The sequence below is a fragment of the Bacillus rossius genome, chromosome 2, assembly GCF_032445375.1.
Source record: "Bacillus rossius redtenbacheri isolate Brsri chromosome 2, Brsri_v3, whole genome shotgun sequence".
Lineage (NCBI taxonomy): Eukaryota > Metazoa > Arthropoda > Insecta > Phasmatodea > Bacillidae > Bacillus > Bacillus rossius.
The window spans coordinates 5062611-5084694 of record NC_086331.1 but is presented as its reverse complement, the minus strand read 5'-3'; the positions used below and the strand labels follow the sequence as shown (position 1 = coordinate 5084694).

The window sequence follows — 22084 nt, the reverse complement described above, 5'->3', positions numbered from 1 at the left end:
AAATCTAGCTAACCTAACCCAACTGACCATTCTAACAATAATAGCAGATTTATACTATATAATCCTAACCTAACTACTGTTAAAATGGTAAATTAGTGGTAAATTACATAAAGTATCACAACACCCTCTTATAGAATGATTGTAAAACCTGTTAGGAAGTTAAAAAAAAAATTTATTTTGGAATGTTTAATTTTTTTCCTAGAAAAGTTGCTCCCCTTCAAAATTACATTTGAAAATATATAAATTACAGTTTTAACAAGATTTTACATATTATTATTTATTAATTTAGGTGACCAACCTTTCTCTTGGTTATTATTAGACTCTAATACTAGAAGCTGCATTTCTACACATTTACGTAGTAAGATATTAAATAAAAAATCATTTATGTTTTGCGATGAAGTTTTCGAGCCTATAAACCTTTGCCTATCAAGTGATTTTGCTAAAAACATTGAATTGTGAAATATTTTTACATAAAAACTATGAACATGGTAACGTTACTTATTTGCCGCACATTTCGTACATCTCTTCCAGATGCCCTGTATATAGGCTACTTAAACTTGTTCCTTATATATAGTTTGAGTACTGTTTATAGTATTACCAAACATCAATACTTAAGTAAATACTATCATGATTTTTATTTTTTTTATACCAGTTTTTAGAATACCTAAATATACTTTTCAAAAATTGGGAAAAGTCGTGAAAGTGAAAGAAAACAAATTAAAATTTCAGAGGCTTTCGGATTAACAGTGTGACATCACTATTGAACATAGTGAAGTTAATATAATAGTTTTTTTATTAGTTTCTGAAGAATTGTCCTCAACTGAAATAACTCATGACTACCAAAATATTACCACTTATAAAAGTGTAAATTTCAAAACAAATTTATATTTTTTTTAGGTCCATGTTGCCAGACAAGAAAAGTGTCATCAACATAGCGAAGCCCGAATTTAGGTAGGGTGTTAGTTGTGTTCAGTGCTTCCTGCTCGAAATTTTCCATGAAAATATTGGCCATAAAATCCATTGCCATTCCTTCTGTTTACTTGTAGAGTTCGTTTTAAAATTGAAAATATGTTGTTTTTAACACAGAGTGATAAGTTCCATGTGCGATCAGATAGGTACATACTTCTGTTCTTTCTTTGAGTGCTGTCATTTTCCAATTCTGTTTTTATAACTGCAAGTGTTTCTGGTTCAGGCACATTTGTGAAGAGGCTTTTAACATCAAAGCTTTCCACAGTTAAAAACTTCCTCAACTTTAGTCACACGTTAGGTATAAATATTTGATGACTGTCCGTTGAAGTCGTCATGTGGAAATTTTAATTTATTGGACGTAAAAATGGTCTCGTTCCTTCGTCTAGAAGATTTAATTTGTATTACGTTTAATGATTTGTGTGTAAAAATTTACCCAGTTATATAAATGCTGTTGTAAAAAAAATTTATAAAATGCCTTGATAAAGTTATGAAATTGGTTCACCAGGTACCCTGATATACTGTTACCCTGATATACTATAACAACAGTGTGCTTTTGCGCATCTATCTATGTCTGTCTAACAATTTGTGACGTCACTTTATTCATTTGGATTAGATAAATGTACGTTAAACTGTGTTTACATGTAAATTTTAAAAGGGGCGCGGAAGACTGCCGTATCGGAAATCTACCATGACGGCAGTATTCCGCCTGGCCTCTTCAAAAAAGCGGAAAAGTACCATAAAGGAAATACTGTTAATTGTTTCTAGATGTCTGGCAACTGCAGCCAGCAAGTTGGAAGAGAAGCCGGAAAAGTCGAAGCAGCCAGCTGTCAAAGAATCCGAATCATTTGTGATGAATTTATTTAGGGGTGTGGTCGAAAGCAAACAGGTTTTCCCGTATCCTGAAGTACTGACTGAGGAGCAACGAGAAACTCTCTCCATGTTAGTAGATCCAACTGAAAGGTTTTTCCAGGTGTGTATCTTTGAAAGTTCATAAAGCTCTTTGTTTCCTTCGCTGGATGCATGCAGACGGTGATGGTGCTCATGTGGCAAGACTTGTAGGTTCGAACTCAAGTTCCTGGCGTGACACCGTGAGCCATTGCAGCACAACAGTGCAAAATGTATTCACAACAGTCATTCGACTGTGCTATCGTAAATTATTTTCTTTCTGATTTTTGGAATGACAGAAATTGAAATTTTTCCAAAAATCCAACTAGTTTCAACTGCGTATAAATCAATAGTCGTAATTGAACTAACACCATGTGATACAGTAGCAGCTCACTTGCTGTATGTATATATCTATGACAAAACTGATGTTGCGACCTTTATATATATATATATATATATATAAACATAAGTAATTGTTTAAGATTCCAGTTGAAATTACCAAAAAATATGTTTATAATATTGCTGAACTGAAATGCAATTTATCTGGTTGCCGTTAACAATGAAAACCAGTGAATAACTAGGTTTTAAATATGTAAATATAATTTCATTCAGTCACTAATTTGGGAATACATCATTTAAAAAAAAAAGATTCTCTTCTTCATAAAATAGATTGCAATGGATTTCATGATAATTTGCATTTCGCGAAAATTTTCTGTATCAATTTGTAGTGTATGAGATTGTGGAAAATAAAGTGAATAGAAACTAAAATGAAAGTTTAAGTAGTTGGTGGGTTAGGTTAAGGTAGGTTAGGTGAAGTTAGGTTAGCTGCATAATTAAAAAAAAATTATTAGAATATTTTAACAGACATTTACAATATAGTTATTGTAGCTGTCTTAACATACCCAACCTTTCACTTTAGTATTATTTGTCTAATTTTCGAGAATTTGTTACATGACATGAAAAAGATTTTTTTTAGTGTGATTCTTATTCTCATTCAAATTCAATATTCTTATTTGAGAATAATTTGATATTCATATTTGATTCAAGCTAAAAAAAAAAAAAAAAAAAAACCTACATTGTACAGGCCAACTTATTATTAGAGACCCGGAAAATTCGCGGGTTCGATGACCTCCAGGATAGACTCCAATATCCTCTACACACTCGGGCAAATGCCAACTGTTCATTGGCTGCTGACTTGTGAGTCGTCTCGACCGGGTGGCCTGTGATTCGACACTTCTATGAGTGAGGGTCTCTAATTGGCCCTCTGTCCTCCAGATTAACAGTGGACCAATGGCAGAAGCAGCACTAAGGTGTAATTATTTGAATTTTAGCATAACACGAAATGAACCCGCGAATTTTCCGGGTCTCTACTTATTATTAATGCATGATAAATGTGCTGTGGGCACGGTGTCTGTCTGGTTTCTCCCCAGGAAACGAACGACCCGATGAAGAACGACAGCCTGGAGAGGGTGGACGAGAGGTCCCTGGAGGGACTGTGGGAGCTGGGGGCGTTCGGCCTGCAAGTCCCCCAGGAGCTGGGTGGGCTGGGGCTGAGCAACACGCAGTACGCCCGCCTGGTGGAGGTGGTGGGGGCCCACGACCTGGGAGTCGGCATCACGCTTGGCGCTCACCAGTCCATCGGCTTCAAGGTGCCCTGCTGCTGTGGACTGGCCCGCAGTCTTCTCGTCGTGCGCAGGGGAACTTACCACATTTAAGCAACAACCACAACATTTTATGGCATATAAATGAAGCTAGAAGTGTAAAGTAAGGGGTCGTCCATTAATCACGTGATTTTTTTTAGCAAATTTTTAACTGCCCCTCCCCCGTAGTGATTTGTGGTGAGGTTTTAGGCTACCCCCTCCCCCCTCCCTCCAATAAATCATGTGTATTTTTTTGGTACAAAATATTTTTAAAAATTTCAGAATATTATCTTTAAATATAGGTAGGTATAATCTAATTTAATTCTGGAAAATTAAGCACAGTGATAAAAATGTCCAGACACACATTAAGGTTGCAGGTTTATTCTCACTGGCATAAAAATAATAAAGGAAAGGTTTATAAGTGATTTACGCATGTATTCGGCGCCAAAATCACAGTCTTACTGGCGACTGGCAAGCCGAGCCGGGTGGTTCATGTTGCGGCGGGCGGGGATATTGTTGCCTGGCTACGGCGAGTCAAGGTCACGAGTCGCTTTTCGGTTTAGTAGAAATCGGGCGAAAAAATAAATAAATACACGTGATATCTCTCTACACCCCCCTCCCCCTGTGATATTTCGTGATTTTTCCCGACCCTCTCACCCCCCCCCCCCCCCTTTTCGAGCCTCATGTGATTAATGGACGATCCCTAAGAACCTTGATTGCTTTCAAAAATCTCTACCAGGAGATTCGTGCCAAAAAAAAAATTATTCTGAAAACGCACGTGCTAGCCTCAAACTTAGAGTTGAAAAAACAAAGTACGGAAACGGATCTACTCATTAACCCTCGGTGCTTTTTGTAAACGTTTCATAACTCGGATATCTTGAGTAGTTTTTAAATTGTAAGTTTTTTTTTTCTGAAGCTCTGTACGTCATATGTGTGCCCAGGCAGGCGGTGACCTTGGTGCCATACTGACTGTCAGGTTGATTAGTTGTCCATTTTGTATTAGTATCTTACATTCAAAGTAAATATGTTGGTTTTATTTTAGTCCATAAATTGTGATTGTCTGTATGTAGATTAAAAATGAGACCTAGTGAAAGGCTTGAGAAAGTGTTTCATATTATAGTCACATCTGTGCCATAGCCTTTTTAATTTCAGAAATTTGTAGAGATTATTCTGAAGTATTGCTTGAATAATGATTGGCGAGTTGATAAAAAGTATTTTTGAATGCCAAGTTTTGACCAATTTTACATGTTGTAATAGATAGGATTTTGTAAAAAAAAATTTCCGTTTTAAACCTGTTACTTAAAATTCTTAAATATATAATTGAATTAAATTTAATAAAAAAAAAATTGTATTTCAACTGGGGGGTTTGACAGCCTGACACCTGTAATTAGTAATTTTAGCTAATTAAAGTTTATGGCCTCTCATATGTAAAATAGAATAATTAAAACAAAATTCTCATTGAAAGTTCTGAATAAGATTAAAATTTCATATTTTTTTCTATTGTTTTCTATTTACTGTGTTTTACTAGAATGTTTCGCTTTGTAACTTATTGGCGAGTTATTGTTTGTTAATGATTGTTTCATTTACATTGCCTTTTAATCAGTTGCCATCGTTGTTGGTAATTTGTGTATTAATGTTCATATTATTTGAAGGCAACTATTTTTAATGAGCTGTTTTTTAAAGATAATGTTATCCGGTCTTGCATCTGGTCTGAAATGTGTTTTGATAGGAACAGGAATCAGTGTTAATGAATGATTTTATTCGTTTAACAGAAAGTATCGGGCTCCATTGCATACTGTGTAGTAGCAGAGAAATTTTTGCATCTATGTGGTTTATTTATTGTTTATTAATCTGGTGTAATAAAAGTAATATTGGCATGACTCACTTCGCTATATGTTTATAACTCAGTGCATATGCTTACTTACAAAATATTTTATCCTAATTGTTTTATCAATACGTGAAATAGTTTTGAACATTTTGATTGTAGGCTTTCATAGCTAGAGTTTTTAACTTTTTTTTTTGGTTTGAGACCTGGTCCGATGAAACAGTGATGTGCTCAACGTGATGACTTGCTATGTTGCAGCTATTCTCAAGGGCTCTGAAACTCTTGAGGCCTGGTCTTCTGGCCACAAAAGCCTACCATCGAGACTTAAGTCGCTGTGTGGGAAGAAGATTGTAACTGATTCCAGAAAACTGGATAAACTGAGCTTATGCTCGGCAGAATCCTGATTGGCTAGACAATCATATAATCACGGCCTCTTGCTTGGGCCAGTTACAGCTTGGCTGTGGATGGCCCTATGTAAAATGTGTTCCAGAAGACCAGGCCTTTAGTTTTATCAGACTTAAGTACAATAAACAAATATAAATTTCCATTCACATCCACAACAGATGATTTTACATAAAATCCAAGCTTCCAGTAATAAAAATATAGTTCATAACTACATACACTGTTTTTATTGATAGGATATGAATGTGATGTAGCTCTTGAATGTTGTCTATGCCTGCACTGTACATACAGTAAGTCCTCTATTTACGTCGTACCGATTTACGTCGTTTCGGATTAACGTCGCTAATGTTTGAGTACTCATGTTTCAATTTAAGTTGTCGCCAATTCACATTAACGTCGTTTACAATGACCGTAAATCTTTATTTTAACCAAAGAACCGCATATAATTCGTTTATAATTCTTTGTTTCCTTCGGTAGTTAATTTACGCTATGTAGCGTAAGCTACACGTTCACCGCTTTATCTTATCATACATCATGAGGGACGCTTCCTGCTCTCCGCTGCTCTCCGCGCGGTGATGCAATACTACCAGCCCGCCCGCTCGGCCACCCACGTATCTCGCACGTAGAAGTGTTATCTACTTCCCGCAACGACACAGCATTTTCTCCTACCCCTTTTCGTCCAACTCCTTGGCACTTCAGTAGAGGTGTAAAAGTAACTTAAAAAAGTGTACCCGTATGTATTCGTTACTATAACAATTAGTACTCGTTACTATCGTATCGTTACTCGTTACTTCTGATACCGCATAACATTCTATGTTATGTAATAGCAACGAATCGAGTCGTATTTCGTACGCGTACAGTATGACGTCGCGTAAATAATAATAAATCGAATATAAACAATTAAAAGTATTTGATAATTAACAGCTTTTGTTAACCAAGAAACAATAAAATCTCATTAGAGCAGCTTTATTATAATATCTCTTTTAAGATAAGAACAAAAAAGTGAAAATACGCGATAATAAAAAACAAAAACATACATATTTATAATTTGTAAAAAATACTTTCTTACGTTGTTTCTGTTCCAATCTCAAACTTTGTCTACACACACAATACCTTTAATAAACAGTAAAAAACTTGGACGACGAATTTCCAAATTATACTTTTCTTAATAAACAAACATCGTTCTTTGTAACGAATAAGCGCGCGCATGTGTAAAACATACGAAAAATGCGAGTAACGAAATGCATTCGTGTGTAACGTTTCGTTACTCGTTACTAGATGCCGCACCCGTTACTCAGTAACGAATACATACGGTTTGCTACAGGACAGCTCTACACTTCAGTCGCTATGATATCATTGAGTTGGCCGGAGTTTTAAACGTGCCGTTGTTAACTTTATCGTGATTAAATGCGTTTGTAGTAGGCCTACAGTATCAGCTCACTGCAATTTATGATTTTTTCTTCATAAGATGTCTTCCAAACGACTATATATCTGTTTTTATATTTCGATCAATTAAGGTAATAAAGCAGCTGGTTAAATAACCATGCTATAAAGCTGAGAAGTACTAGTTGGACTTGTTTCCCACGCTGTGGGTTGTAATTTGCTGATAAAATTGCCCGTTGTCACGTCTGTATGCCAGCGCTTCCGGCCGACCTTGGGCCGTGGCCGGCCGGTGGCATGAAACATGGCTCATTTTGCGTCGTTTCTATTTACGTCACGGTTTTCAGGAACGTAACCCCGACGTAAACCGAGGACTTACTGTATTTGGAAATTTTATATGTATGTATATGTTTACACTCACACACTTGAAGTTGCCTTTGCATATTTTTCTGTGAGGGTTATTTTGCTACTAATTTTATTTCAAGACTGAAAAAGCCTTCTTGTATATGTTAAAAACAATATTGTAGTATGTTCTTTAAATCATTTTGAAACAGAAAAAGCATTTAATGTATTTTATTTTACAAGGAATGATATAATGTACCTCTGTTTTGGCCTGTTTCCCAGGGAATCTTGTTATTTGGCACTGCAGAGCAGAAAGAAAAGTATTTGCCTCGAGTGACAACGGGAAGAGAGTTTGCGGCTTTCTGTCTCACTGAACCATCATCGGGCAGTGATGCTGGCTCAATAAGGTGACGGCGTGACTCATTAACACATACAAACTGTTGTGAATTTGAATTTGGTTGAAAAACATTTTATGTTCTGGAATAAGAAAAATTGTGGTTGACTTTTGTATGTCTAAAATAATGGTTTATTAGTAATGGTAAATGTGATTATGGAACTGTCATTTGTAAAATTAATGAATTGGGTGTAATGTCTCAAAATGATAGCAGGTGTTTATAAAATATAGCATTGACTGAATTAATGTGGTAAACAGAAGTACGTATCTTGATAATAATTATCAGCTTACTTCACCCATTTGCAAAAAAATCGGGGGTAGACCCCACTGAGTCATTTTATACCAAAAAAGTTTATTTTTAAAAGTAATGCTTTATCATCTCGGATTTAATTAAGATTTTTTTATCCATAACTACTCATAAAAAATAAGTTATTTTATTTAAAATGTTTTTGGGGGAAAATTTTTGAAATTTTTAGTTTTGGGGCAATTTTTTTACTTTAAGGAATTTCCTCTGTTAACTTAAATTTAATTGTTCCATGCTGAAAGTGGTTTAAGCAATTAACTAAAAATCAAGGGGGCATTATTTTGTGCAGATGTCTAAAAAAATTTGTTGAAAAAAAATGGAAGAGGGTGGGTCTGTGTGTGTTTGTTTTTATATATATATATACATATATATATATATATATATATATATATATATATATATATATATATATATATATATATATATATATATAGAGAGAGAGAGAGAGAGAGAGACAGACAGAGACAGACATACAGATTGAAGCTCATGGATTGATTTGTTACACTGCCAAAGAATTCTTTAGCACGGTTGGGAAACTGTTTGCTGCTCGAAACACTGAGCGAAAATGTTGATGAGTACCGTATTTACTCGCATATAGGTCGCGGCAATTTTACCAGATTTGATGGGGGAAAAATGAAGTGCGACCTATATGTGAAGAAAAATTTTTTTTAAAATTTTTGAGGAACTTTTTTTTGCAATATTTTGCTTTAAAATGCGAAAAAGAAGTTTATATAGGTATAGGCTAATTTATTTACAATGTACACATACAGCGAAACCCCTTATTTACGTTACCGTTATTTACGTTTTCCCGTTATTTGCTCTATATTCTACAGGTCCCGTTTAGTTCCCATTTAGTCCAATACAATACTTTCACGCAAATTACGACTCAAAAATCGAATCCATCCCTCTATTTACGTCACGTAACAACCATAAACAACCAGAAAATACCATGGGTACTTTAAGAGTAGATAAGATTAGCTAGTAGGCCTAAAAACATCGTGAAAAACGTAACGTTTATAGCCGGCAATGAACATTTTAAATCGCAAAATAAACATATTTTATAACATGAAAAGTTGCTTTTATTTCTAAACATGTAATAATTTAAGCCTAGGCGTGTAAAAGTCTGAGTAATTATAGCAGGAGACAATCTAAAATGCACGAGGGAAAAACGTAAACTCACGAATGTATGAACGTGGCTGATTGTTAATTTCTGATACTGTATTTATGCCACAACTTAACCGAAATACTGGTACGATACAAACTTCACAAGATAAAATGAGCGGAGTCTTGGTAACTGTTTTATACGTATTTTATAATTTCGGAAGTATTGTACAGTTGACGCATATTTTTTAAACTAACAATTTATTTCTGGGGATCGTAATTAATTAATTATTGGTATCAAGACATCAAGATGGACGTAAACTTGAACGTGTCACGGCAGCGAGAAAACTGGTGCGTATACCAATAAACTGGACAAAACTGGTACACGGGAGGTGGAGCTTATATTTTTTTCCGCTAAGCTCGCATCTATTGGCTGGCTGCTGATGCAAGGTCACGAGTCTGGGCGGAGCGTTGAGTGAGTTATACTGCGCATGCGCAGCTCAGTGAACAAAGAGAGCCAGCAGGCGTGCCGTAACAGCAGCTGATCGAGTACAATGACATTTCTCCGCGCAAGGTGCACGGCGCGGTAATGAATTACCGGTGCGACCTATATGGGGGGAATCTTAAATACCAAATTCAAGACCTCAAATTATGGGTGCGACCTATCTGCGATGGCGACCTATATGCGAGTAAATACGGTAGTTGTTCACAACTGCTAACCATTTTCCTCTAGATGCATGTTTCCAATGTTTTCAAAGAAGGGCTCACTGCTGACATCTGCCACATTTTGCAAGGTTTGCAAAGTGAACACGGCAACTTTGTGTCACTTTAGCAATCCTGTGTATACCAGTTTCAAATGTCTACAGTGAAAGAGCATTTTCGTTGTATGGCCAGATATTTTCTGACCTGCGTACTGGTTTAAAAATCCAAAACATTTAAATTATGCTTCCTATTTATTTCAATGGACATTCTTAATTCTATCATAATTTTGAATTGCTTTTGCAACATATAAATTTTTTTATTTACTGCAAGCCATGTGCACTAAAGTGACTTTAAAATAAATACAAAATTCATTCTATACTAAATTGCTTTGGTTTATTATGCTATTCTAATGGTAATAAAGTGTATACAAACATATTCGTGTAAGAAATACAGGGAGAAAATAAACAAACAAAAATAAACCTGTTTTGCCTGTAATTTTTATCATTGATTTTTAACTCAGCTATACAGTTGTTTTGACAAAATTTTATACAGCTTTTACCTATTTATAATGACGAAATTCCTCATTTTTATTTACCACTTTTGGCTGGTCCTTAAAATAATAACAACTTTCACAAAAATTTAGACATTTTACTTTTCATTTACTTAATATTTAGTTAAATATTATGATAAAAAATTTACACTTTCAACACTAGCAAATAATTCACTGTTCAGTGTACGTGCCTGAATGTTTTTACCATTTCTAACATTTAATTTTTTAAAATTTTTCGGTAAATTTGGTTGTATACGTGCATATAAGTATAATTCATTGGTAGAAAGTTAAAAATTTTTTTTTTGGTTATGTATTAATACTGAAAAATACATCTGAGATTAGTCAGCAAAGATCTTCAATGCATGTTAAAGTATTTGAGACTATGGAAAGTTTATACCTGTATTACGTACGAGTGCCACTTAACAAATTAATACTAAAACATTACACTCTTTATCACGTGTGAGAATTATGAAATGGTTAAATATAAGTATATAATAGTGTTAAATTTTCACTTAGTAAGTTTTATAGTATAAGTGATGAAACTGAAATTAAAAATTCATATGTTTAATGAGGCCAAGTTCGTTATATTACCTTTCAAATTTTTTTCAGTTGAGCATTGATTTCTCACTATAATCATTTACATATAGGCTTGTAACTTTGTGTCAGTTGGTATATCGTATTGTATCTGAATGCTTATACTGTTATACTGTATTAATAAAGTAGTCCCTCATTATCTTCTAACAATCAATCAATCAAAATAAAATACTAACTTTATTTTTGTAAACATCTTTGCTTTATTAGCTTGTTCTAGTAGATGTTGCTGTGGTTTTTCAGGAGTCGTGCAGTTCCTTCGTCTGATGGAAAGCACTTTGTCCTGAACGGAAGCAAGATTTGGATCAGTAATGGTGGTTTAGCCAATATCATGACAGTCTTTGCCCAGACCCCGGTCAAAGACCCTAAAACTGGTAAATTATGTCCAAAGTTTTTGTTTATTTTTTTTTAGTTTTTAATTTTATAATATTTGTGTTTCAAACTGTACATTTCAAAAATTTATTTTCAAGGAGCTGAACGTGATCAAGTTACAGCATTCATTGTGGAAAGAGGTTTTGGAGGTGTTACAAGCGGGCCACCAGAGAAGAAAATGGGCATCAAGGCTTCCAATACTGCCACTGTCAATTTTGATGATGTAAAAATCCCTGCGGAGAATGTGTTGGGAGAAGTTGGCGGAGGTTTCAAGGTTTGCAGCTCTCAATATTATTTATTCCTTTTATGAAATTTAAAAATTGGTTTGTTTTTAGTGTTTGATTTTTTTTCTTTTAGGTCGCCATGAACATTCTAAACAATGGCAGGTTTGGAATGGCTGCCTGTCTGTCTGGTACGATGCGAGCAGTGACGAAAAAAGCGGTTGAACATGCCACCACTCGCGTGCAGTTTGGCAGGCGCATTGATTCCTTTGGAGCAATACAAGAGAAGATTGCAAGAATGGCTCTGATGCACTATGTGACGGAGTCTGTTGCTTACATGATAAGTGCAAACATGGATAAAGGCTCCACAGATTTTCAACTGGAAGCAGCAGTTTCCAAGGTGGGTGAATCGCTTGAGGACAGATGAGTATTGATGAAGGTAATATTTTGCTGTGGAGTAGTAATACAGTTGAGCTCTATTGCAACATTTAAAAAATGGACCTAAGAATTATTTCTTCAGAGGCAACTGATTGAATTTAACTGGATAGAGGCCAACCAACCTTGATCACAAGCTGGTTCCTACGATTTGATGTTCCTTCACCGAAAATCAAATAATTTTTGTCTTTCCTCACATCAGAATCACTTTAACCCACTCTTTTTTTTACATCCGGCACCATAGAACCACTTTGTCTGCTGTTTGCATTAAAATTAACTTTTGTTGTTTGGAATGATTAGATGTTTTTAGGATATATTACTATATTAGTATGTCCCTGCCTAGTTGTCACTTATTCCCTCACCATCCTGCAAATGCATAAGTACCTATTTTCATTGTGTTTAACACAAATCCTCTGCTTGATACTAGCTGTAAATTTATATTTTCCTTTAATTCCTCATTGTCTTCCTTGTGTAACCAGCTACCTTGGTGTAATAGTTTTACATTAAAATTGCCATTGCTGTTTGCAATTGAAGACCTCGGTTGTAAATAGTGATATAACCTTAAAATAATGAGATTGCAGTTTTAAGGGTTCATCTTTGTGTGTACATTATCTATGGTTACATTCAAGTAGTATAGTAGTAGGGTATAAACGTTTGTGGAAAAATACAAGGAACAAAAACTTCATAAAAAATTTATTCTCGCTGATGTACTGAACATTAACTTCATTGTGGCCACGATTCATGAGAATGTTGGTTATCGCTATTTGCACGGAGGTGGTTGTCAGTTAAAAAACTCATCGTTTTGTATTAGTTACTTTAAAATAAGGTATGTTTCAGGTGTTTGCTTCAGAAGCAGTTTGGTTTGTGTGTGATGAAGCCATCCAGATCATGGGCGGCATGGGCTACATGAAAGAGACCGGCTTGGAGAGGGTGATGAGAGACATACGGATTTTCCGTATATTTGAAGGAACCAATGACATCCTGCGGCTGTTCATAGCTCTCACAGGTCCGTAGCGAGAGTCTTCGAATGACGACGGTGTGCGTGTATTTTGCCTGACCAGTGTGCCAGTTACCACTGGTGTTGAGAGAGTACATTCATTATTCTTTGAACTTGCCTGCAGAAGTCGCAGGGATCGGTTCGGGCCACGGGCGCAAATCTGTAGGCTTTACCGGGCTTCTGTGGGGTTAACTGACGCGCCATCTCTGGATACGGTGCTTGTACGTTGTATACTGCCCTTATCATGCATGCGATAAGCAGAAAACTTAAAAATATACAGAAAGTTTATCAATAAGACATAGTTTTGACATCAAACCCATTTCACAGTCATGCTTGTGTAAGTGCAGGCAGGTGTGGCTCTTCATTTCCCCCCCTCCCCTCCGGGATCTATGCCCGGGGGTCAGGCAGTTTAATGTCGGTTACATTAGAATTCAAGCAGATCTGCTGATTAATGTGATAATTGTTATTATTGTATAAGTTTATACTAATATTAAGGTTGTTCATGTATATTTGTACCATGCACACCAACAGTTAAAAGACTTCTAGTGTGTGCACAACATAAAACACAAAACACAAATACAGGACACAAACATCATGCGTTGAACAAGTAAACAAAAAAAAAAACAAACACAAAACTCTTCTAAAATTATTAATTAAAAACAACAGAATCATTTTTAAGTACAATATGGTTCTTGACAGGATAGTATTATATATTAAAAGTATGGGAAAATGAATAAATTTGATATAAGAATTTAAATGGAAAGTGATTCACATAGGCATTTTTTTTATCATATTTGTTAAAATTTAAAATGAGTATAAAAACAATATAATAATAAATAATGAAATAATAAGTGAAATTAGAGTAACGGAAATTTTGAATGGATTGTAAATACAGACAAAACTCAGTAATCATGAAAAGCTGCAACAATTTTTTGAAATTGGTGCTTATCTCAATGTTTTTGTAATATTTGTTGATACCAATATTTATACTTGTCAGTTTGCAATGAGAAAACCACAGTAATTTTATTTAATTGGAGACTTGGGTTGAAAATTTTTGATTAGTTGTCAGTACATTGAAAATGAATTTATATGGAAATAATCATGCCAAACTTTGGGGCTGTGATGTGTTTATTGTTGTTCTCAAGGATTTTTGAATATAGCTGTAGAACAAAAGAAGTGTATTTGTCATTGGTTCCAGATTGCATAACTTCATTCAGTTATTTTTCCTTGAATTATCAGAAAGATTCTAAGATTCTCATTCTTAAAAAACTTATAACAAACTACTTGAAGAGGGAATTTTTATTTTTTTAAGTTGGGTAGTGGGTATGGACAATTTTGAATTAATTTTTTATGAAGCAACTGTGTGAATATTTATAAAGCATTTTGAATGTTGTGTGATAGTTCATGTTTTCGTTGAAAAGTGTTTACTGTGAGCTTTTGAATGAGTTTTGTGGAAATTCTGTATGTATTGGTTCTGTGTCTAATTTCATAGCCTCATGGCTTTGCCATATTGTCATAGTGCCATTAAGGTACCTAAATAAAATATAAATAATAGTAGTTATTAAATGCATTAACTTTTTTTCATGGTTTGGCTTTTTGAAGTGTTTATAGGGGGTGAAATTATAAATGTGAGAAAAATTAAAGTGCTGTTAGTCATATTAGTTTTTAATAAAAAAATGTCTTTTTACTGTCACATTTCATTTAAGGGATACCATTCTTTACAAGTTGCAGAAATACTAAAAGTACTTTTCAGAAATGATTTTAAGCTATGCAACATATTATTGCAGTGATAGTTTTTTTTCCCACTTTGAAAATATTTCTGCTGAGTTGCCACCATAAGTGTTTTGCTTTGTGAAGTTATTTTCTTCCATTTTATTTCCTTATGATTCGGTGATATGAGTGCCAAAAATTTTAATTTTTATACTTGGTTAGTTTTTAGGATGGTTGGTTTTGTATTTCAAATTATTTATCAGCTATAATTTTTTAATGTATCAGAATGGGAGAAAACTATATAGTGTGTGTTTTTGAAATGTGAACAGGTGTTCAGTTTGCTGGGTCACATCTGAAGGAGCTGCAGAAAGCTTTCAAAAACCCAACAGCAAACCTTGGCCTGATCTTTGGTGAAGCAACAAAACGTGCAATTCGTTCTGTTGGTCTAACTTCGCCTTCATTGGCCAGTGAAGTACATCCAAACTTATCATCCTCTGCTGTTCTGGCAGGAAAGGTAGTATCTTTTTATATGTGTTGCGGTTTATGTTTCTGTATGAGAACTAAACATTTTTTATACTTGGAAATTTGTTTTTATTTAATTTAATTTATTTAATATTTGTTGCATGCCTACCTACAGCTTATGGCCTTGGGTGGTAGGCACGATACAAACAACACATATACACACAGACAGAACAAAACAATACAAAATACAAGACAACAAAACAAAACAAAATGATACACACAACATGCAACATTTAATAATTAGTAAATAATTTATTTGAAAATTTTATAATGTAGAAAATAAGAATAACACAAAAAAAAAACTAACTTGAAACAATATGATTATTCACCACAAGAGAAAAAAAAAAAATTAAGTTAGGAATAGTTGTATTTTTTTAAATTTAATTTTGCTATCTAATTTGCTATTGTAGAACACGTGGCAGTAAGTTATTTTCACTAAGGTTTTTCTAGAAGCTAAGCTTTTCGTTAAGAGATTTAAACTTTTATCTACTAACATTGTTATAAAGAATATCAAAATGTTTTTTAAGGTAACATAAAGCTTAGAAATTGTACAAAATTAACTTTTTACTTTGTACCTCTCTCAATTTATTTTGTTTTCCATTATCATGTGTTTTAAACTTTATGACAAAGTAATTTAAACAATGTTTCATGTAAAAAACTGTATATATGTAAAGTTAAGCATAACTTTTCTGCATTTATTTCTTTTAATTATTTTACAGAAATAAAATCTTTGGTGCAGACTTGAAAACTTATTCTCAAAAAAAATATTAATGGAGGTGTAAATGCTTGCTTTCATGATAGGAGTTGAAATTAGAATTTTATAGTTGAGTATGTTTTTTTAATGTACACTGAGTAATGAGAAGAGCTGCAACCACTGCTAAACTAGTTGCCATAATTAAATTATTTTATGAAAAATATTCTAGCTGCTTGGCTGTTTAAATTTAATCCTATAAAAAAAAAGTAGTTTCCTTTGAGCGATCACAGTTATCAATCTAAATTAAATGATTTGTGTTGCCTTGTAGTATCACAAGTTCAAATATTCATACATGTGAATCTATCATAGTATGCAAAGTGAATAAAACTGTTACAGTGTTGTGGAAGTTTCTCGTGTTGATACATTCACATTTTCCACAGATTCTGTGGGTACAATTAAAAACTGATGCAGACAAAAGAATGGCAATAAATTGAACAGAATATGTAGCTGTGCTTGCCAGTTCTGTCTTACGATGCTTTCTTTTGGGGTTTCAGTGCATGGAAGAATTTGGGAAAGCTGTAGAAAGCAGCCTGATGAAACATGGCCGAGGCATTATCGAAGAGCAGTTTCTGCTCAACTGTCTTGCCAACGCCGCGATTGACACGTACCTGATGGTTGTGGTGCTGTCTCGAGCTTCCAGATCGCTCCACCAGGGGATTCCTTCGGCCGCACACGAACAACTTATGACACAAGCCTGGTGCCAAGAGGTGTAGTAAAACTCCTGAATTGTGAAACTTTATTTTTAAAAAAATAGTGCATATTGAAATTTCGTATGGAAATGGAAAGAACATCTTTGTAACAAATATTTTTGTGTCCATTATCAAAAAATTTCTTTGTAACAATGGCACTTCAGGACTCTTTTAACATTTTTTTCATTGATTTCTTTACTTTATCCATTTTATTTCTTTCAAGGGAATGGATATTAAACACCTTGTAACAAGGAAAACTTCTTGACTTGGTAAAAGAAAGAATTTTTTGTGAATAAAAGTATTTGAACTTCAAAACAGTAAAGAGATAATATTCTTCATAAAGATATACAGTCAAACCTCATTATTACAAACCTGAAGGGACCATAATTTTAGCACTTTGTAATAACGAGGGTTTGTATTAACCAAACTATTGGGATATGACAAAAAAAATTGATTGAAATACACACCGTTGGTAGTATAAGCTGGCTTCACTACATGCATGACAATATGTAAACACTGAAGAAAACAAACACAATGCAACACTTACAGAATAAATCATAATACAAACTTCAATAAACTTGCATTCATGACACATTTTCTATTCAAACATTTGGTTTAAAAAAAGCATCAATTCTGGTTTCCACTATCTTTTTCTTATAGGCATTGTTTACCACATTTAACTTTGGTCGTATCTACTGCTGCCGACTCCCTACACATAGTTTTGCCAACAAGATTGTTGCGATCCTTAAACCGTTGTAGCCAATCATAGCTGAACTTGAAGTCTGAAATTCCTAACCTCAATGCTATGTAGTAGAGCTGGGCCGATGCCGATCCCCAATCGTAATAATCGGCCGATTTTGTTAATTTTGCCGATCATAATCGGCAAAACGTACCCGATTATTTGAGCCAATCATTGGTCTCCTACTGCAAACTTATGACATTGAATAATTACCTATACCTAACAACTTTCCATGTTTGTTTACGGTACTTTTCGGGAAGAAAATTCAATTATTCATCGAAAAATAATAGGTTTGTTTACGGTACTTTTTGGGAAGAAAATTCAATTATTCATCGAAAAATAATAGGATTTAATAATTTAAAACTAACCACATACAATAAAAATATACCAATAAAGTAAACAAATAGCGTAAGTTTTATAAACGTTGAACAGTTACATACCTAAGTATCAATTTCCACGTATATTTACGGTACTTTCGGTAAAATAATTTTCCATTATACTATTTGCAAAGTTATTTCTTATCATTTACGAACCGAAAACTATGTAGTTGTTTACCATTTATGGATAATATTACCGCAATGGCGAATGGCGACTGTTTAGGGAGGTTATGTGATGCCAGAGATTAGAGTGATGCGCGTCGCGCGACGGAATTCGTACGGATTAATGGCGCTAGTAGTCTTGTGGTTAGTAAACAACTACCTCTTCGGGAATTCATCTATTTAGTAGTTTTTTTCTCGCTAAATATGGCCTATTGAAAGTTTTGTTTAGCGAAATTAATATTGTTATCCTGTTTAGCGGGAAACAGAGCTTAACTTTTTTTTGTATAAAAACCTGGTTGATGAAGAGTTTTGTCCCCCATTTAGTGGTACAGTAGAACCTCGTTAATACGTGATGCGCTAATTCGGGAATCGGATAATCCGGGACGATTTAAAAATGCAAAAAAAAAAAAAAGAGAAACTAAAATTGTCAGCGCTTAAAATTAACGTCACGCGGGCCGGCGGCCGGCAAACACAGCAAGCCATCGCGTGGGCCGCCAAACTCTGCAACGCTGTTTTTACCGACCCTTTGTGTCGCCCCTCTGTCAGCGGTCACATTTGTCACTCTTTAAACTTGAGGGGGATGTCCTGACTTCTGCTTCCCGTCTCCCGTTTGTTTGAATGTTGTTCATGTGCTGCTGAGTTACTTTCCGCCCGCCAACGCACGGCAGGCGCTTGGATAGTGACGTGTCTGGCTGGCTTTCAGCTGGTCGAAGGGGGGGAGGGGGTGGGGGGGCTACCCAAAATTTATGTGTACAAGGTCGGCACGATCTTATCTTTCTCTCTTCGGCTGTTGTAAATGACCGTGAACTAATGGCTAGGCAGTGCCGTATTTTTTTAAGCAGAGACACTAATTTGAAGGCGGGCCTTACCGTTAACGGATTATCTGTTTTTTTTTTGTTTTGTTTTTTTTTATTTACAGAATTTCAATTATCTGGGCATCGGCGGGTCCCAATTAACACGAATAATGGGGAGTTTACTATTTTTATCCATCTGCTGCCAAGGCGCAGTAAGCGTTGGGAGATGTTACGTCACATGACCTTGACTGCATGCTGGTGTCTGAGAAGCTTGACAAGACCTTCCGGGCTTATAATCGCTAGTCCGTGAAATTCTGTAATCCGTGATTATCTTGGTTCCGACCATCACGAATTAACGAGGTTCTACTGTATTTCGTATTCACAAATTAACTTACAATCGGGAATTATTGAAAGTTTGTTGGCGGCACTGGGGGGAAGGAAGGGCAATAAAATTATCATCGCTGACGTCTACCGGCATTCACGGATCACAGAATGACGGAGTTGTGATTAGGTGAATATTTGGTTTGACCTTATTACATTTTAACGCAGTTAATTGTGTGTGCATGTGTGTGGTGATTTATAAGTAGTAATCATGTCAATTAAAAGGTGTTTTGTCTGGGAATATTTCACCGTTTATAGTGATCCGTCAAAAGCAACATGTAATCAGAGGTACTTGAAAGGCTCTAATTGGCTCAGAAGATCGGCATGATCGGCAGCAGATGATCGGCATCGGCATGATCGGCAAAATAGGTGATCGGCCCAGCTCTACTAGGTAGTCTGCCTTCTTCTGAATCATAGGTCCAGAAATTGGCAAGTTTGCTGCACACATATCTTAAAACCACTGCAACAAGGTAGCTTCCATTTCTTGATGTTTTGGGCCTCGCATTCTTTTTCTTGTTGATAAACTGCACGAACTCCCAAAAGCCGATTCAATCTTTTCACGATTTTTTAGTATTGTCGACGACGACGATTGCGGGATGTTAAATTCTCTCGCAATTTCCGTTTTCGTTCTCTCTCCATTGTCTACTTCTTCGATAATTTTAACTTTAACTTGCAATGTAAGTTCGTTGCGTTTCAGTTTCGCAGTCATAATACAAAACAACTAACACTCAAAATTGAGGTTAAGATACACGTGTGTGAACAATGGAAAATATCAGAACTTTTTTCCATAGATTGTTTAAACTTCTACGTATGTACACTTCCGACGACTAATATTAATACGGTGACGTCAGCCGGGGCTTCGCCCCACGAGCCTGATCATCCTCCGTTCCCTTTCCCACCACCTTTCCTACCCGGCATTTGTATCGTGACATACGTAGCCGTGTGAGATTCAAACTGCGCTCCACGAACTACAGCAAGAGGGCTCTTAGCTGCAGTGCGCCGCACCCCTAATTGGTATTAATAAATATTGTAATCCTTTTCTTTTCGCCCCAAAATAGTGTCACGACGGCTATGCATGCGAGTGTCTTTTGTTTAACTAAATCATTATGTTTTGTAATTTAATAAGTGCAAGCACGGACAAGGACGCTCCCTAGCGGGCGGCGGAGGAACTAGTACGTAACTGGATTTAAACTGTTTTATATCATAGAAGTAATTATTACAGACGGTCTGGGTATGGATGTGATGTGCTAATTTTTGTAAAGAGTTTATGTTATTTTCAATAATATACCGGGGCACGCAATAGCTAAGTCTTAACGGTAATTGTGTTCGGCGCGAAGGGCGCTATGTTGCCTTCCGCAAGCCCTTGTCTCTCCCCAGTCTCCTTCTACAGCCGGCCAAGAGCGGACGTCTCTGCAGACACCCCGAGGACATCACCGTTGTTTCACCGAGAAGTAGTTCTGTTAAGTAATTTATCCAAATCGTTTTCTTTATATCCTCGGGGCCTCTCTCGGTCGGAGAGACTGCTTAATTAATAATTATTTACTCTCCGGAGTTTTCGATCACCTGTGTATTAAGTAATGGGTTGAGGCGACCACGTGCGTGGTTCGCCTCCTCACCTAATTCGATTCGTGCCTCGGGCGTTTTATAGCAGTATCAAGGGAGGATTGTGTAAGGGCGTGTAACGTGAGTAATAAAAACCAACTTAATTGAGTCACGTGTTTTTGTGTTCGGGGGGCCACGTGGGTCCTTCACCTGGTCAGCGGCGTGTGGGACGCCCTGAGAGCCCACTGCGGTAATTAGGAGCGTGCCCGACGCTGAGAGCGGGCTTAGTTAAGGACAGGTGTTGCGTAAAAATCAGGAGGGCTAATATCTCGCCGCACACGGGCCATGTATCGCCCTGAGTTAGAGTTTCACGCCGGGTCCACGTGCCCACTCACGTGGTGGCGCCCATTATTTTCCACCAGTATTTCAAACCTTAGCACCGGTACGCCCTCAATGGTATAGAGTTCTTTCCTTTTCGTTTTCTGTTTACAACATGGCATCTTTTCTAGTTTAGTTACTAACATCGCCACTAGAGTTGAACTTTTCATCTTGTTTTTCGACCATTTTGCGCTGTAGGATACATACATGTATCTGTGGAGAAACGTTTGTTTACATGACGGTTATGAAGACGATTTATTTTAGACTTCGGCGGTGAAATTCGTATTAACCGTTTACTTATACACGTTAACAGCTACTTGAGGGATCAAAACAACTTCGTAATTCATATTAACCGTATTTCGTATTAAAATTACCGAATAACATAGGAAATCATACTTTATTTTCCGGGACTGTGAAAGTACTTCACATAAACGGGAATTTCTTACTAAGCGGATTCGTATTAATGAGGTTTGACTGTATTGTGAATCACATTACACATTAGATATTGCTGGATTTGTCACGAAAGTCTCCAAAATTTATTGGTTTTATTTTTTGATTTAACTTACTTGCAGGAAAGAAGAATATGTATATATTCTGTTCACAATAAGGTGGGCCTTTTTTGAATGTTGCTTCGGCGAACTCTTTCAGACTTCTGATACCTCGTTATTGTTACCAGGCTTGTTAATGGTGTATCATTTTTATTTACTTGGTTAAATTTTATGGCTATGTGTGAATTAGTTTTTCAGGTGAAAATTTTTTTGGGTGGTTTCACCCCACCCCCATTACCAATAGGAATGGAAAAACAAGAAACTTTTGGGAAGGGGGGGGGGGGGGGTTGTTGAGTATCCGGACTCCACTTTCAAAATCATGCTGACAGTTCTAATCTAGTTATAACAACTATGTGATGGCTGATGGGTATTCTTCAC

General features: G+C 35.7%; 1 protein-coding gene across 1 annotated transcript in view; it reads left to right on the top strand.

Annotated features, from left to right (window-relative positions):
• LOC134529049 (very long-chain specific acyl-CoA dehydrogenase, mitochondrial) overlaps nt 1–22084 on the top strand; it is a 35369-nt gene that overhangs the window by 1268 nt on the left and 12017 nt on the right. Inside the window, exons 2-10 of the mRNA XM_063362745.1 lie at nt 1735–1939; nt 3285–3503; nt 7726–7850; nt 11329–11459; nt 11556–11731; nt 11815–12078; nt 12951–13119; nt 15150–15334; nt 16591–16803. Of these exons, the coding sequence (XP_063218815.1) occupies nt 1735–1939; nt 3285–3503; nt 7726–7850; nt 11329–11459; nt 11556–11731; nt 11815–12078; nt 12951–13119; nt 15150–15334; nt 16591–16803 (1687 nt within the window). The remainder of the gene's footprint in view (nt 1–1734; nt 1940–3284; nt 3504–7725; nt 7851–11328; nt 11460–11555; nt 11732–11814; nt 12079–12950; nt 13120–15149; nt 15335–16590; nt 16804–22084) is intronic.